This window comes from Mirounga leonina, unplaced genomic scaffold (assembly GCF_011800145.1).
Source record: "Mirounga leonina isolate KUSES-001 unplaced genomic scaffold, KU_Mleo_1.0 Mir_53, whole genome shotgun sequence".
NCBI lineage: Eukaryota > Metazoa > Chordata > Mammalia > Carnivora > Phocidae > Mirounga > Mirounga leonina.
The window spans coordinates 25,447,138-25,464,874 of NW_023270807.1; the positions used below are offsets into that span (position 1 = coordinate 25,447,138).

At 36.2% G+C, this 17,737-nt stretch overlaps 1 protein-coding gene across 3 annotated transcripts in view; it reads left to right on the forward strand.

Annotated features, from left to right (window-relative positions):
* The first annotated feature begins 217 nt into the window (after positions 1–217).
* Positions 218–17,737, forward strand: part of PHF3 (PHD finger protein 3) — an 85,174-nt gene continuing 67,654 nt past the window's right edge. The window contains exons 1-2 of one of the 3 annotated variants that reach the window (XM_034991466.1): positions 218–543; positions 10,975–11,243. In XM_034991466.1, coding sequence (XP_034847357.1) covers positions 11,000–11,243 — 244 coding nt within the window. In that variant the 5' untranslated portion in view covers positions 218–543; positions 10,975–10,999. Of the gene's footprint in view, positions 544–781; positions 851–10,974; positions 11,244–17,737 lie in introns of those variants that run through there. The other 2 variants (XM_034991467.1, XM_034991469.1) reach the window with 2 other exon arrangements.

Here is a 17,737-nt window from a genome sequence, read left to right on the forward strand (position 1 = left end):
ACCCCTTCGGGCCGCCGGCGAGATGATAGCTAAAGGCCCGCAGGCGTGCCGCGCCCTCAGAAGACTGGGAGGGGCGCGGAAGCGCAGGGGAGTGCGACTGCCTGGGCCCCGCGGAGGCGCGGCGCGGGAGGGCCCACACTGCGCAGGCGCAGCATGCAGGCCGCGGCCCCCGGAACGGTAAACAGTGGGGTCACGTGACGCGGCCCGGCTCCTGCCCCCGCGCCGCCGCCGCACGCCGATGGCTGCGGGGTCTTGCGCCGCCGCACGGTCCCCACGAGGCGAGCGACCCTTGGGCCCTGGGCGGCGGTGGCTGCTACGAAGATAAAGAGGGCGGCGCGGAAGCCGGGCTAGTGTCGTCAGCAGCAGCCGCTCGGCCCGGTGAGGAAGAGAGGCTGTGGCAGCGACGCCGACGTCCTGCGCGTACCCCCTCGCCTCGGCACCCACCGGGCCCCCTCCTCCTCCTCCGCGGCGGCGGCGGCGGCGGCGGCAGCGGCCACCATCTTCCTCTTGCTGCCAGTGGTAGCGCTCGTCTGGCGGAGCTGGGTGAGTTGCGGCTCTGGCCGCGGCCAGGGAGACGGGCAGTCCTCCCCTCCCCCACCCCCTTCTACACGCGCAGCGCCTCCGCGGGCCTCCCCGCCCCTCCCGCGGCGGACACTCCGCGCCTTTCTCCCGCGCAGCCGGGAAACCTCACCGGCCTCTTGCGCAACGTCCTCGGCCTGCCCGGGCCGCGCCTCTGTAGCCCTGGAGCGTTTGGACCGCGGGCTGGGAGGGAGGCGCGGCGGCGAGATCGCCAGGCGGGGAGGGTCGGGGCCGCGGCCTCTCCCCGGCTCCTGCTCCCGGGCCTTCGGCGGTGAGTGTGCCCTACCGCCGCCGCCGCCGCCGCCGCCGCGCGGGCGCGCAGGCCCGCGGGGATCGCGGGCGCTGCCAGGAAGGCCTGGTCCGCAGGCCCCCGGACCCGGCCCTTCGGACCTCTTCCCTCCGGAGGAGTCCGGCTTTGAGCTTTGGGCCCTGGGTCTGGGAAGCCGGGATTGGCCTTTGCCGCGAGGCCGAGCCTCGTCCCAGCTTTTGGAGAGGGGGGAGTTGGCGCTCTATCCATCCTCCTGCTACCGCGCGCTTTTGTGCTCGGGACCCAAACTGTCGACTCCTTTTGCTTAGTTTGAAATGGGGAGCCTAGAATCTGGCCTTCGGATAATACGAGTAATTTAATGAACCACTTGTCGATACGTGTGTGTTAATGGTGCTAAATAACTGATCACCTGACACGGGGGGGGGCGGGGGGGAGGAAGAAAGGGAGAGAATGTTGGTACCGCGCGTAGTCCTGTTTCCCTTCTTTCCCCCAGCAATGTGTTGCCGGGTCCGATGACCTTTTCCCATCTTTGGATTTTTAAGTGCTATTTCCTAGAGACTATGATTCGAGGTAGTTTGAATGCATGATTATTGGTGCTATTCAGGAATCATTCGCAGATTATGATCATGGATAATCATTCATGTAAGTGGCAACAACGCTTTGTTATCTACCTTTTTAAAATCTTCATTATGTGTAGAGATACTTAATTTAAAATCAGACATTGGTTACTGAGCCTTTCCCAAATGCTTTACTACCTTATTTTAAGCTTAAAAAAAAAAAAAAAGATACAGTAAACTATTTAGGGAGTACTTAGATAGTACATTGTTCTATTTAGTTACTATTTTGGGGTCGGACTTGTCTTCCTTTTTACAAACTCGTTGTTTGAGATCTTCCGAAACTACGCCTGCATTACTCATTCATTTCCTACCATTTTTTGATTCTTGAATGAAGTGTTTGGGATTGTGAAAATGTTTGTAGATGTGTTTGTGGTTGGAAAGAGACGTGAGTCAAAGAACCAAGAAATCTTTGCAGCATTCTTCTGTTCTTGAGTTTGTATATTCATTCCAGAGCACAAGAGATGTGTGAAGATTATTATTTCGGGTAGTTTTTACCTTCACTACCACTCGACCTTTTCTTAATTTTCTATTATTATCTGTCCAGTTCTTCTGTTGACTAGCCCTATAGTACAATAACGAATTTTTTCTCCATCATCATTATCACTATTTTAAATTACATATAATTTGAGAGGGGACTTAGGTAGGAACTATTATTGTTCTGATTAAGCCACACACTGTTCAATTCTTGAGCTGCCGAAAGACTTCTACTCAACTGAAGTGGGCCACTTTTTAAGTATGCAGAATTTCAACAATAGATTTTAAGCTTTATTTCATAGCTGTATTGGTGATTTGTCAAAAGGATAACAAATGAGTTACTGATGGGACCAGTTTTCCCTTGTTCCTTGCACGCTTTATAGGTCCGTTTATTGAAGAGCATGAGAATGTAATTTATTATACTGCTTTTGCATCGTTTGGGAGGGTAGTGAACTTCCTTATCTATCACATGTCATTGGGATAGACTTCACATAACTTTAGTTGATCCTTTGGTATACTCTGTTGCATATTCAAATAAGTCAAATATAAAAGAAGTGGTATGTGTAAATGTAGGTGAAAATTAGCGTTGGTTAAGTGCAAATTTCAGAATAGAAAAGTGGTAAAGAAGTTGTCTTTATGTTAAAATGGTTTAAAACCATACTATTAAAATTTAAAATGTATTGAGATTGGAATTTAGTGGTAAAGAAGTTGTCTTTATGTTAAAATGGTTTAAAACCATACTATTAAAATTTAAAATGTATTGAGATTGGAATTAGTTAAGAAAGGTTGGTAATTTTTGAGTTCTGTAATAGCATATTAATAAAACTATTACTGATAAAAGTTTGGAAAACAGCAATTGACAATTTGGATTACTGCAAAATTATCTTGAATTTAGATTTTTACATAGTATGGATTATATTTGGAAAAAACCGATGAATGTAAATTAAAATTAGGCATACAGTTCTGTTTTTTTGAGTGCTGAAACGTAATGGTTATCTTCCTTGGTAATATGGTGTTTGCCTTTTTGATACATTTTGCTTTCTTAAATGTGCACTTTTTTCCTTGTTTTTTACACAGATTTCTCATGAAATCCTTTTTACTTAATGTTTTGTCTAGAGATAAGATCTTTTTATTTTTTGAGGTAGTGAGATTTATTGATCACCATCTCAGGTTTGTAGGTTACCCATAACTACTTCACCAGTGTCATGAAGTATCAGGAGGAGGGCTGATTTCAAAATATTTTCATTCATCCATGTTTCAGGAATTCTTTCTGACAAGTGGCTGCTGATTTCTTTCTTGTGTGGAGCAGTACATCTTGGGCTCTGTTTCTCTTTTATTTCTTCTTGGAGCACCTCTGAGAATCCTGGAGTATCTTTTCAGAAGCTTAGACATTTTATTTTTTTAACTACAAAAATGACTTGGCAAGTTGTTAGACACTTACAATACAGTTGTGTGTTGAACAGTAAAAGGTAACTAACTCCCTTTTAGTTTCTGCTGTTTGATTACTGGGAAAAGATATGAGGGTATTGATTCAAAATATTTGAGACCCGGGTGCTGTTTGTACCCTCAAGAAACCTGGACTAGGTTGAGAAACAAGATTCAAAGACATGAGGTGTTAAATCATTGTATTAGAGTTAAAAGAAGAAATTTCAAGAATTACAAAAGGTATTGTGAGGAATTGTCAAATGTATAGACTGGACACTTACTCCTATGCATTGTATGTTTAATTTAGATCATTTTTTAATGGTCGGGATTTTAATTTTTATGATCATTTGTACCATGAAGAGAGGTGATGAAGAGAAATAGTTGAATAAAAATTTCAAAATACTATTCAGAAGTTTTAATCCGCACAATCTATTAGATGAAGTTTTAAATGGCATAGTAGATTGTACAGAAAGGCTAAATGTAATACTTTTGTTTCATTCATAATTTGTGTGAGTTGGCCACATGAAAAAATTCTAAAATTGTAGACTGTGAAAATAAATTGCAGAGTTTGTAGTGGATAACTTCCAAAATGATGTTTATACACACTGAGGATAGATAGCCACTGTATTTTTTTATATGTAGGGAGTGGCTTAGTGTGTATTTTCTAACTTATTTTGGAAGAAGTGTATGTCACTTTATTTTTAGTATTTTTAGGATTCATTAATGATATATTAAGAACTGAAAAATTAGTATGTGTTGTGAGTAGAGTGCATAAAGTATAGTAGTTTAAGTGTGCAGACTCAGGAATCACAACACTGCCTGGGTTCCAGTTTGGGTATACTGGATATGTGACCTTGGGCAAATTACATAATGGTCTGGGCCTCAGTTTGCTCATCTGTAAAATAGATATAATAATTGCACCTACCTCACAGTGTTGTTGAGAGGGACTAATGAGATAATGCATACAAGACACTGAGCATAGGGCCTGGCACATAGTATATGCTAAAAGGACATGTTAGCAGGACTGTTATTACCTAGGCCATAGTTCTAATGATGAACTACTTCCACTGTTTCTGTGGTTAATCCAAACTGCTAATGCTTCCCATAATATCAATAGGATATAGTTGTAAACTTTGAAGTTAACTCAATACGGTTGGCTAGTGTAATTCTGCTTTTGCCAGTTTCAACTTGTACTTGATAGTTCTTTTTCTAGATTCTTAGGTCAACTTTAGTCTTAGTATGGCAGAAGCCTTGGGTTCTTACATTCTCTTACCTGATAAATTCAGAAAAGTTACGAACCTTGCTGCTTCTTACACATTCTAACCAGTGAAACTGGAGTAGAATTTGATGTGTGTGTTTGGAGCAGTTGATGAGGTTGCGTTGCTCTATAGAATTATACTTTCTAGAATTGTGTCATACCACATGGTTTAACCATTTAGTGATTTTCCTTATCTCTATCCTGGAAGGATAATCTGTTATTCATCTTTAATGTTGTTATATTATGGTGGTTAAGAACTGACCTTTGTCTCAGAGCAGAATTGAGTCCCAGCTCTGTCACTTATTTATTCTATAATACTGGGTGTAACTTCGCTAAGCTTTAGCCCCACTCTTATGACTTGAGAATAATGATAGTACCTTCCTAATTGTGTGGTTGTGAAGATTAAATGACATGCATTTAGCTTTAGTGTGGTGCCTGGCACATAATAAATATCCAATGCATTTTACTTTATAAACAGATATTATAGGGTAGTGGTAAGTGCATTGATTCTTGAATGAAATTTTCTGGGTTCAGATTTCAGCACCACTGAGCAAGTAATTTAATCTCCTTGATCCCAATTAATTTCTTCCTTCCTTCATTGTTTGTTTCTTCCTTTGTTTACTGGATTATAATACAGCATTGTTGTGAGGATTAAATTAATAAATGTAGAGCAGAGTTTCTTAACTTTAGCAGTTTTCTGGCTGGATAATTCTTTGTTGTGGGGCTTTCCTAGCGCATTGTAGTATATTTACTAGATGCCAGTAGCCTGCCCTTCAGTTGCGATGGCCAAATGTCCTCTAGAGGGGCATAATCACCTCTGATTGAGAATTACTGATGTAAAGCATGTAGAACATTGCCTGGTGTGAAATTAGAGCACATCATTTTACGTTTTCGTCACCATTAGTAGTGGTACTTTTATTTTTCTACTACTACTGCCTATTAGAAATTTGTTTATGGTAAGGATGACTAATGAATTGATGGCTTAATTTAAACTGTAGTATAGGGGCTGGAAGTCACCAAGTTTCCATTTCCAGGCTTTGCGTTTAGATCTTCGCCTGGATTGCTTTTCCCCATTTTTGTATGGATCATTCTCTTTCCAGTTTTTGGCTTACATGTTGCCCTGTAATAAGATCTTCATTTAGCATTTTATGTAGAAACTCTCCTCCTGGGCGCTTGGGTGGCTCAGTCGGTTAAGCGACTGCCTTCGGCTCAGGTCATGATCCCAGAGTCCTGGGATTGAGTCCCACATCGGGCTCCCGGCTCAGCAGGGAGCCTGCTTCTCCCTCTGACCCTATCCCCTCTCATGCTGTTTCTCTCTCTCTCTCTCTCTCAAATAAATAAATAAAATCTTAAAAAAAAAAAGAAACTCTCCTCCTCCCCGCATCACTATTACCCTGTTTAAATTTTCATCATAGATTTTATAATCTCCTGAATATATTTGTACCCCCCATGCCATCCCCATACACATACACACAGATATAGACTGTATGAGACAGAGCTTCATCATGCGATAACCTCTTAGGGCCTTTGATAGCTTTAGTTATTTATTGTTAGGCTTAGATCTCTCTCTCTATATATATTTAGGGAGATAACATGGTAAAATACATAGTTTTACTTTGAAGATGCTTCTGAAAAGTCGAGATAATTTTAATGTACTCTTAATTTAAAGGGGATTTTTGTAGAAGTGTAATTTTGTGTGTGTGTGTGCTGTTGGTGCTTTGTAAATCTTTCTGCTTTCTAGTCATACATGGAAAAATACATGTTGGCTTTTTTCAGCATAAACTAAATTTGGCTGCAGTATAATTTTTTGTGAGTTAAGATAAAACAAGTATTTTAAAGTGGTAAATATCTTCAAACTCAGATTAAATTTTATTCAGAATGTTGGTAGTAATACTTACTTTTTAATTGTATTCTGAGTCTTTCTAAATGGTCTGTTAGGACCAAACTCTGTCATTCATAATTAGCACATGCTATTCCCTTTGCCTGGAGTATCCTCTGGACCTTGAGGATCCAGCTGCTTAGATATTCTTGGCCTCATAAGTTTCACCTTCCTCTGTGATGATGTCAGTCCTTCAATATGACACTTTCATATTTTGTTGTGATGTTTACATGTTGTTGTATTTGTTTATATGTCTATACTTTTTTATATTGTGAGTTCCTTGAATTTTGAGAATTGTGTTTGTTTCACAGGTACCTGTGATAACTAATTAAGTGGATTATCCAATTCTCTGACTTAGTTGGATATATTTTATGGTCTGTAAACATGAGTTGTGACTGAACTGAGAAATAATTTCTGATTTTAGCATATATATATTCTCAAATTATTAGTATCGATTTAATTGGATATATTCGTGTCATTAGCCACTTAGCATACACCCTAAATAGGCTTGTTATATTTTATTTTTATTTTTTTGAAGATTTTATTTTATTATTTTTTTTTATGGGGGGTGCAGGGACAGAGGGAAAGGGACAGAGAGAATCTCAAATAGGCTTCACACAGTGTAGAGCCCGATGTGGGCTTGATTTCACAACCTTGAGGTCATGACCTGAGCTGAAATCAAGAGTTGGACTCTTAGCTGACTGAGCCACTCGGGTGCCCTTTGAAGATTTTATTTTTAAGTAATAGGTCTACACTCAGCGTGGGGCTCAAACTCAAAACCATGAGATCAAGAGTTGGATGCCCCACTGACTGAGCCAGCCAGGCTCCCCTGTTTTAATTATTAAATTTATAATGACAAATATAAGGAAGCATTTAAGTATAATGTCATTGTAAGAAATAGAAATTTGTTTAACTCTGTTTAATTAACAGATATTAAATCAACTCTTAATTTTTTTCTTAATTAGATCTGATTGTTTATCCACATTACTAGGTATCTCCCCTAATTCTATTTTATTATTATTTTTAAAATAAACTTTTAAACAATATCATTTTTTTAAAGTTTATTTATTTAAATAATCTCTACACCCAGCTTTGGGCTACTCATGACCCCAAGATCAAGAGTCACTTGCTCTTCCAACTGAGCCAGCCAGCTGCCCCTTCTCTAATTTTAGGTTAGTGTTTTAAAAAAGACTTATTTTGGAATAATTTTAGACTTATAGAGAAATTGCTGACATTGTGTAGAGTTCATATATATCCTCATCCCAATTTCCTGATTGTTACATCTGACATAATGCTAGTGCCTTAATCAGAACTAGAGATTAAAATTGGTACATTGCTGTTAACTAACTTCCAGACTTTATTTTGATTTTACTAGTTTTCCTACTACTGTCCTTTTTTTCTTCCATGATCCAACCCAGTTAACCACTCTGCATTTAGTAAATTTTTATGTTCATGTTAAGTGACTTAATATTCCTGCAGTCAGTTTAATGTTTGTTTTCCAGTTTAGCATGGAAATAACAATAAAATGTTATTATTTTTGATCCTGAATACTTGAAACTGATTTTTAAAAATAAATTACTTTATACTTCCATTAAATGTTACTTTCAAGATAGTCTTGTGGGATGACTATATACTATCATTTTTGGAATTCTTTGGAATTGCCCCCAAAGCCAGTTGCAGCTGCTTATGAAAAGTCAGTCTTACTAATTTATAACAATTTTACAAGAAAACTAGTCTTGTGATGTGCTGTGTAAAAATTGTCTTCTTGGGACCCTTAAGTTTGGGATGCTTTATACCCTATTCTCTGTTGGCATATTAAAGATGTCTCAGTGGTAGATGCTTAGCAAACGTTTGTTGAATGAATTAAAGGTATTATTAAAGAAATGTAATTTTGTTTTGCCAGTCCTTCTCAATATTTGACCACGGAAGCTTTTTCCCTGATGTGCTTATTTAAATCCAGATAAAACACACCTTTTAAGTCATATACCACTTTTGGCCAAATACCTGTAAAGGAAAGTTTGGTTCACCCATCTTATTTACAATATGTTTTACTTTTTTTTAAATTGGTCTTTAAAGACTAAATATTGTTTACCATTGAGATTAAAAAATATGCCACAGGCTCTTAAGGTAAGGATGGTTCACTAATAACAGTGTTATTGAAAAACATGTGTTGCCTTTTTAGGTCACTATTTAGAATGGGCTGGTCTTCCCTATAGCTTTGTGAGTTTGAGCTGTGTGATCATAATTTCTGAATATTCTGAACGTCTCATCACTTGAAAGCACACACACAGCTAGTAGTAACAGAAAGACTGACTTCAGGTGAAGTTTGTAGAATTTACCAGACTCGTGTTGCTGTGAGAATGAGTGCATTTTTAGTAGATTCAGCATACTTTTTTTTTTTTAAAGAAGGAAAGTTAACTTTGCTTTTAGAACTGGAATTGCCCTTTTATTCTTTTTGATTTATCTGAGGAAAGAAAAGATTCCTAATTGGGATGCAACTTTGAAGAGGAGGTAGTCTTGGATTCTAGCACATTCAGATAAACTAATTTGTCTGTAGTTCTAGCTACCTGATTGTGTAAACATTTAGTAACCTCTTTGTAAATTATTTTTAATTAGCAGAAATTTATTATACTAAAATTTTTTTTGGAACTTAAAAACATATTAGTGGAAGTATTGGTGATGTATGATAATTGAGCCTTTCTTAGTACTGAGAATCAGGTAACATTAGGGAATTAAAACTTTTCCTGACTTTTTGTCAGCATTGTGAGCTATAATTTTCTTTTAATGGTATAGTTACAGAATGCATGTAAAATAACCAGCAGATCAATCAAATAGTTAACATTTTATTTCAGTGTTTTATCAATATTTTAAGTAAATTGAAAAATTTGAGAAGAGCTAGTAGTAAAATCCTATTTAGAAGGGGATTAACTTTTGTAAGAATGAGGAAATTGTCTTTCCTTTTTTTAGAATTTTAAATTGCGTTACAATAAACTTTCCATTTAAAATGAACAGGTTGATGAATCCATGATTTAGGACATTTTCATCATCTCCCAAAGTATCTTCCTGTCCCTTTGCAGTCTAGCCTTCTGTTACCCGAGGACCCAGGCAACCACTGATTTGTTGAAAGTTATGGAAAATTATTTTTAAAGAAGAGCCTTTGATGAATCAAATCTAGTCAATTTCTAGCTCTGTAGCTCAGTGTGAAAGAGGAAGAGGTATGGCTATGGGCTATGGAGCCTTGGAACCTGGGATTGAATCTTGGCTATTTCTTGGTTTTGGGGGAAGACATTTAAATCATTTAAATGAATTTTATTTCATAAAACAGATTATTTACATGTATTTTCTATATAGAGCCTATTATTGGAAATAAATGGGTTAAATTTAAGTAAAATGGTTAGCAGCATATAATATATAACCAGTAAGTTGTTGAGTGTCTTTGGACTTCCTCTTCTTTCATCATCTTTATAGGGGAAAGATCAAGGACAGTTTGAGGAAATTTTGGTAGATTTGGAGTCAATCTAAAAATCATTAGAATTTTGGAACCCAAGATGTTCTCAATTAGTTGATTTTCTAGCTAACTGAATATTATTAGATGTTTTTGTTGATGAGGCCCCCCCCCTTCCAGAATACATTGGTTCAGTTTTTTCTGAAACCAGTATTGAAGATAATTCAACTTTTGATTAATTGCGGATCTTCTAGGGCATTAGATGACCTTTCTGAGCAGTACCTAGTATCAGTAGGCGACTAGCTTGACATCTGTATATATCTCACATAACTCACTAAAATAAAATTAAATCTCTGCTATGTTGTTTTCTTGTCATTTATCTCATTTTATACTAAAGGAGTCCCCCCCACTAAAATGAGTGTATGTTCACGTCTCTGCCTGCATATGTGTAGTTTTTTGAGTTTTGATTTGTTGGGTTTAATTAATAGTTTCTTTCCATTTTTTCCTCCTACCCCTACAAACAACCTTTTCTTTCTATATTACCTTTCTTTAAATAATGTAAATGCTTTGTAAGTAAAACAAGGCTATTTTACAGTTTTAATAGGTATGGGACAATAATTTGATTTTGGCTCTTTTATATGGATTTATTGTAAAAGCAGTGTCATTCTTAATTTATGAAAAGATTATGGTTAAAAACATACGGTTTTTATGGTTTAAGCCATGTCATTCTTTCAACTGTATCAAATTAATGGATTATATACATAGGTTTCCCCCCCTCAAAATAATGAATCGAGTAAACATTTAATAGGATTTATGGTAAAATGATACTCTACATGTGTGATAAAGAAACATTTAGTAAAGATTCGTTCTACATGTCCAAATGTTTATTCTAAAAACAGTGAGGATTTTTTTTTAAACAATTCAGAAATACCTGTGTTCTTAGACTCAAAACTATTAAAATAATTTGGTTTTAGGTGATTATCAATTGATAGCTTTATTTCTTATGGTATTTTTTTTGTCTTTCTATAGGGCTGAAAGACACACAGAAGTCTTCATGGATATAGTTGATACATTTAATCATTTAATTCCTACTGAACACTTAGATGATGCCCTATTTCTAGGATCCAACCTGGAGAATGAAGTCTGTGAGGATTTTAGTACAAGTCAAAATGTCTTAGAGGACTCGCTGAAGAACATGCTCAGCGATAAGGATCCTATGCTAGGATCTGCAAGTAACCAGTTCTGTTTGCCTGTTTTGGATAGCAATGATCCCAATTTCCAGATGCCTTGTTCAACAGGTAATTCTTACTTTTTTTTTTCTTTTTTCTTTTTCTTTTTTTTTTTAGTCTGCAATTTAAAATAAAAATTTTCAGCAGCATCTTTTTTTTTCTTTTTTTTTTTGGTGAGGGTAGTGGATTTAGGATTCTTTAACTTGAATTTAGAGCTCTTTTCTAGACATCAGAATTAGACTTTAAATTTTCTTCCAAGGAATGTGGAATTATCTTTGAGGATATTATGGATGTAGATAGGATGACCAATGACAATATAATTTATTATCCAAAGGGGGATACTTTTTGAGAATTACAGGGGTGCTGTTAATAGTTACATCATGACAAAAAGTATAAATTGGGACCCTCCCTAGTATATAGGGATTTCCTAGCAAATCAGGACATCATATTACCCTAGGCCTGCTGGAGTCAAGGGGAACTGCTGAATAGACCTTTTTCAGTGCCCCTTCCAGCCCTTCAAATTTAATATATTGTGTGCTTCCATTTTAGATATTTTGGCATTTTGAGAACTCTAGACCTGTGCTGTCCAACTTAGTAACCACTAGCCACATGTAACTATTAATCACTTGAGAGGAGTCCAGTCTTAATTGAGATGGGCCATAAAGTGCACATGAGATTTTAAAGACTCAATATGAAAAAATATATAAAATATATTTTACCAGAGTTTTTTAAAATGTTGATTACATTTGTGATGTTTTAGATACTTTTGGTTAAATAAAATCTATGATTAAAATTAATTTCACCTTTTTACCTTTTTTCTAAAGTGGCTACTTGAAAATTTAAAATTATGTATGTGGTTTCCATTATATTTCTATTGGATAACACTGCTCTAGGTTCTGTAGTTGAAGTAACTGAAAGATTGAGGATAGTAACTTTCTAGTAAGGCTAAACTAATTCTTAACTACTTCAGAGATATATTAATATGTGGAAGAATATGTAGGCTTTCTTTTATAAAGCAAAGCAAATATTACAACAAACCTTGGGGCAATTAGCTATTCCTTAAGCTAAAATTAAATAAAGGAAAATCAGCTTCACATGGAGAAGTTAGGCTTCCCCTCACTGTTCCCTGGAATAGTTCACAGGTTTATGTGGTGTTGATCTGTCTTTCAGTGACTCTAGACTTCTGCACTGTAGTTTTTCAGTATAGTTTTTGTTTCCTTTTAATATTTTCTACTTAATATTTTAATGATATTTAAAGTTTGGATTAGGCTGGCCTGCTATTCATCCATAAATCTGTCAGATTACTCAGCTTGAAGACCTCAACACTGACTGCCAGGAACTTTTTCATTTTAACAACTCTTTAATGCTGAGGTCTTTTGAACTGCTTGCTAATGGTGTATCTCTGAATTATATACATTGTGTTGTGTTATTGCGTAGGTTTACATTGTTTTTGTTGTATTCTAAATGTTACAAAGCTTTTAAAATTTTGTTTTATGTATGCATTGTTCAAGTTTTTTACTTTGGTTCCTGTGTCAGTACAATATACCTAATTATCTTTATTGTCAAGTGCTTTTGACAGTTCTTGGTTGTATACACAGTTTCACAGTTCAGTCCAAATTCGGGAAAAACATTTATTGCATACTTAATGTGCTTGTTACTGGAAATATAGATCCTCTTAAGGATGTTATTCTAGGTCTGAAATTGGCAAATGTATCATCTTGTTAGACTTCTTTACTTATAAAATTTCAGCCCTTTAGTAATACTACTGGTATTCCTACTTGCTGTTCCCCTATTTTAAAAAAATTATTTCTGTTGATATGAAAAGTTTTTATTGATGTGAAAAGTCTTTTCAGTTTGGTGAACATTTCTTTTGTTATTTGAAGATACTTGACAATTTTTTTGAGGTATGATTAATTAATACTTGTTTGTGATTCTATTATCTTACAAACTGACTTTTTTATTTAAGAACATAAGTGAATTCTTTTCTAAAAATTTTTTTAAATTGCTACAATTTATCTTTGTTCTGAAGCAGAATTGTTTGTATTAACATGTGTGTAGTATATGTGTTTTTAAGGTATGTAGGGAATTTGTAGAGGAAATTTTAAATAATAAAGCTCTTCTGTCTAGGATTGTTGAGGTTTCTTTGCCACCAGGTAGGGCATATATCTTGATTGCTTTGAAGTTCCCTTTGCCGTTTGGGATATTTGCTTGAGTAAAAGACCTGTATATTTTCTAATGATAGCAACATGGAAATCATTTCAATTTTAAAAGAATTTGTTTTGACATAATTTTAGATTTAAGAGAAAGTTGGAAAGAAGAAATTTTATTATAAACTAGTGAAAACCTTAGATGGACAACTTTTATAAGTTTTAGCTATTCACATACTACTTCAGCTTTTTGTTATAAAAAGGACAGTTTTTACCCAGATGTTTTGTTTGTGGGTCCATAGATTTTTACTAATTGTCTTGACTGACCTTTAGCAGGGAAATGATCCTGGCAGTGTTACTCATGTCAATGAAAGCTATAGATTATGGTTATTTTGTAACTTTGGTTTAGGTAGTGCTAAAACTAGCAAACAAAGTAACTGCTATGTCTTGTTCTCTGCTATGCTGAACCAAGTTGATTTGCTGTAGTTGTTAAAGACCAGTTTTTTGTTGACACGGTTGAGTAGCTTGCATATATTTCAGTTGTCTCCAGAAATCATAGAATAGCTTTAAAAATTACAAAAATAGGAAGGAAACATGGAAGATTACTTTTAGGGTTCTGTTCAAGGCAAAAGAGGATGCTAATTGCTTCATTTGGGACATAACCAGTAGATTTCTCATCCCCCCCCTTTTTTTTAATGCTTTAGACTCTAAAGCATTTCTTTATATACATATTGCAGTATTTATTTATGGTTTTTAGATTTGCCCAGTAAACTTTTTTTTTTTTTTTTTTTTAAGTCTAGTAAGGAAAATCATTAAGTATTGTTGGGGAAATGTTTGGTCTTGATGTTCAATCAAGCCAGTTATTGGTATTTAAAAATCCTGTTATCCTTAAAATTAAAATATTTGCCCACGTAGTAGTTTCAAGATGCCAAATATATTATTTATATAAACATTTGAAGAGTATATGTAAAATCATTGAAATGGTTTTTGAAAAACTGGTGGTATAGAATGTCATGAAGAAATAGTTTATCATTTTACAAACATGTTCCCCTTTTACATAGATGACTAAGATTCATAAATGTGAAGCAAATCTTGTATTATTTCTTTACATGGTATATTGAAAAGTTCAGTGGCTGTAATTTGATTTATTTTCTTAAGACCAGGAAGACAGATACATTGTAGATATATGGGTATTCAGAGTAGCCTTTCATTCAGATAGCACTCATAGCTACTGCACCCTTATAATATCAAGGTGTTCTTTCCAGGCTACATCATGGCTTACAAAATCTTCATTCACTAAATTAAAAAAAAAAAAAAAAAAGCCCCTCCTGTGACATGGTGTTTGGAGATTAAAGAACTCAGAAAGTCATTAAATTCTTACAGGTATCTTGCTTATTTGCTAAGTTGATTCATATTGTATACTTTAAGTATTTTTTTCAACTGTAAAGGAAAATTTCTGCTAGCATGCATATGTGATACTTTCCTATCATGAATGACATTGATAATATATGACATTAAGCAGTTTTGTTTAAGAAGAATTTTAGCTTATACTGCTTTCCTCTCACCAAAGTATTGTAATACTTGTTAAGACTGGTTTTGTAAGCCTCTTAGCAGTAGTGTGATTTATTCCCTTTTTTGGCACAGAAGTTTTAACTTTCAATCATAGTGCTATAGTTGGGGCTTCTTCATCATTAGAGGCAGAATTCATCTATGTAATATTAGAAAAATGGTGTACTTGTCCTGAAAAAATAATTTCTGTCTTAGTGCATCACTGAGATTTGTTTAAAAGGTGTTCACAAGTTTTTATGGCTTCATGCTTCTCTTAGACAAATTTCCAATCAGACAGTACATTGAACTAAACACAGTGGACCTTTGGTCCAATAAAATCCTGTTTTCAAATTTTAATTATTGTTCTTGTCCGGGGGTGACAAACTCTTTGTGCAAATTATTTAGACACATGAATCCAAGTACACATGTAAATTCATTCCATATTTGCACTGGGGTCCTTTTTCACTGTTTTTGTTTATTCTGAATGGTAGTTTTTTTTTTTTTTTTTTTTTTAACTTCTTGTGCCATTACAAGAAGTCACAATCAATGAACCTCTTGTGTGGTTGATCTTCTTTTTGAGAATTGCATTTGAATGAGAAAATACAAATCTAATACATGTAAGTGAAGTAGTTATACAAATGAGATGAAATGTATTGTTTGAGACAAAGTGTATTCTGTTAATTGATTGGTAGAGTAACTGATCAGCCTTGTAAGAACATGCATAGCTCTTTAAGAATAAAACTTAATTTCTTAAGATTGATATTAATATTAAATATCATTTTGAGTTCTACTTTAGAGGGGTTTTGGCAAAAGAGGGTATGTTTAGAAGAGAGCAAATAGAAAAGATTGGCGGGTGCCTGGGTGGCTCAGTAGTTAAGCATCTGCCTTCGGCTCAGGTCATGATCCCCGGGTCCCGGGGTTGAGTCCCACATCGGGCTCCCTCGTCGGCGGGAAGCCTGCTCTCCCTCTCCCACTCCCGCTGCTTGTGTTCCTGCTCTCACTGTCTCTGTCTCTGTCAAATAAATAAATAAATAAATCTTAAAAAAGAAGAAAAGATTGGCAAAAGTTTGTAGAATTAGAGATGTAACTTAGTGGAGGAGAGAAAATGCTGGAAGGTGGGAAGAGTAGGATATAGTAGCAGCCATAGATCCTTGAGAGTTTGTCAAATTGGCAAGAGATTTGACCTTTTAATGGGTAATGGGAAAGAGCTGGATCCATTATGTAGCAGTGAGAGATACAGTTTGATTGGCTAGAAGGAAGAACTTGGGTTCCCCAAAAATAGAGTAATAGTTTCCTGGGGATATGAGATTTATGCTTTTTTTTTTTTACAATTGACTTTTGCTCTGCTTAGCTTGAGCTAAATATAAAACCAAGTATATTTTAATTTTACTTCGCATTGACTGAGCCTTTAATTTTCTTTTTAATTTAAAATCTGAAATCATGGGGCGCTGGGTGGCTCAGTCAGTTAAGCTTCTGCCTTTGGCTCAGGTCATGATCCCAGGGTCCTGGACGGGCTCCCTGCTCAGTGGGGAGTCCGCTTCTCTCTCTCCCCCTGCCCCTCCACCCCACTTGTGCTCACTCTCTCTTGCTCACTCTCAAATTAATAAAATTTAAAAAGAAATCTGAAATCATGTTTTCATCACTATATCCCTAACTAATATCTTCTGGTTTTTTCTTTTATTTATTACTTAAAGTTTATTTCTATTTTTATTCCTGTAACCCATTGCTTACTTCACTTAAAAACAAAATACAAACCTTGGATCAAGACTAGAATAGTTTTTATTCTTTGGGTTGCTAACTGAATCTTTTTTTTTTTTTTTTTAATTTAACTTGGATATCTGTGCTGTTATAACAGGCTTCTTTTTTCAAGGTCTTGGATATTTGGTTCTGTTGAATCTACCTTTTTTCTGGAGGTCTGCCTCACAGGGTCCTTTGTCTTGTTCTTGTCTGGGTTTGCTGTTCTCTAGGCCTGTTGAGTATCTGTCATCCCTGAGCTTCACCGTGCTCCTGGAGTAGAGAGCTATTGTTTTCCTGTATTTCATTTTCTTTATCTGTGCCCTCTTAATGACATCCTTAGTAACTTTCTGATAACATCATATTTCAGTAATAATTTGCTTTTATATAGAAAACAAAGTTGAGAGCGCCTGGGTGGCTCAGTCCTTAAGCTTCTGCCTTCGGCTCAGGTCATGGTCCCAGGGTCCTGGGATCGAGTTCCACATTGGGCTCCCTGCTCGGCGGGAAGCCTGCTTCTCCCTCTCCCACTCCCCTTGCTTGTGTTCCTGCTCTCGCTATCTCTCTCTCTCTGTCAAATAAATAAATTAATTAATTAAAAAAAATCTTTAAAAAAAAAAAGAAAACAAAGTTGAATACCACCTTTTCTTAAAATTTTAAGACATTGCTTCTTAGCTTCTAGCACCTGGTATTGTGGATGGGTTGTCTGATTTCTTGTATGAGACTTTTAGGTGGCCTTTGTTAGGTGGCCATCCCCGCACCCCTGCTTTAGGATCTTTTCTTTATCTTTTGGTGTTTAGCGTTTAATTTTTGCGGGTACTTGGTGGTCCTTTTCAGTTTGAAGAGTGATTCCTTCAGCTCTGAAATTTTGTTTTTTGTTTTTTTTTTTTGCAACTGCTAGTAGACAGATTTTGCTCTTTCTGGAGCCCATGGTTGTTTTTTGTTTTTCTTTTTTTATTACTTTCTTGCATCTTTACCATCTTTTGTCTTTTTAAAGTGCACTGCCATATTTTCTCTCTTTGAATATTTAATTTTGACAATTATATTACAGTTTCTAAGAACTCTTGTGTTCATTTGTACCATTTTTCTAAAAAATTTTATTTATTTATTTATTTATTTTATTTTAAGTAAGCTCTA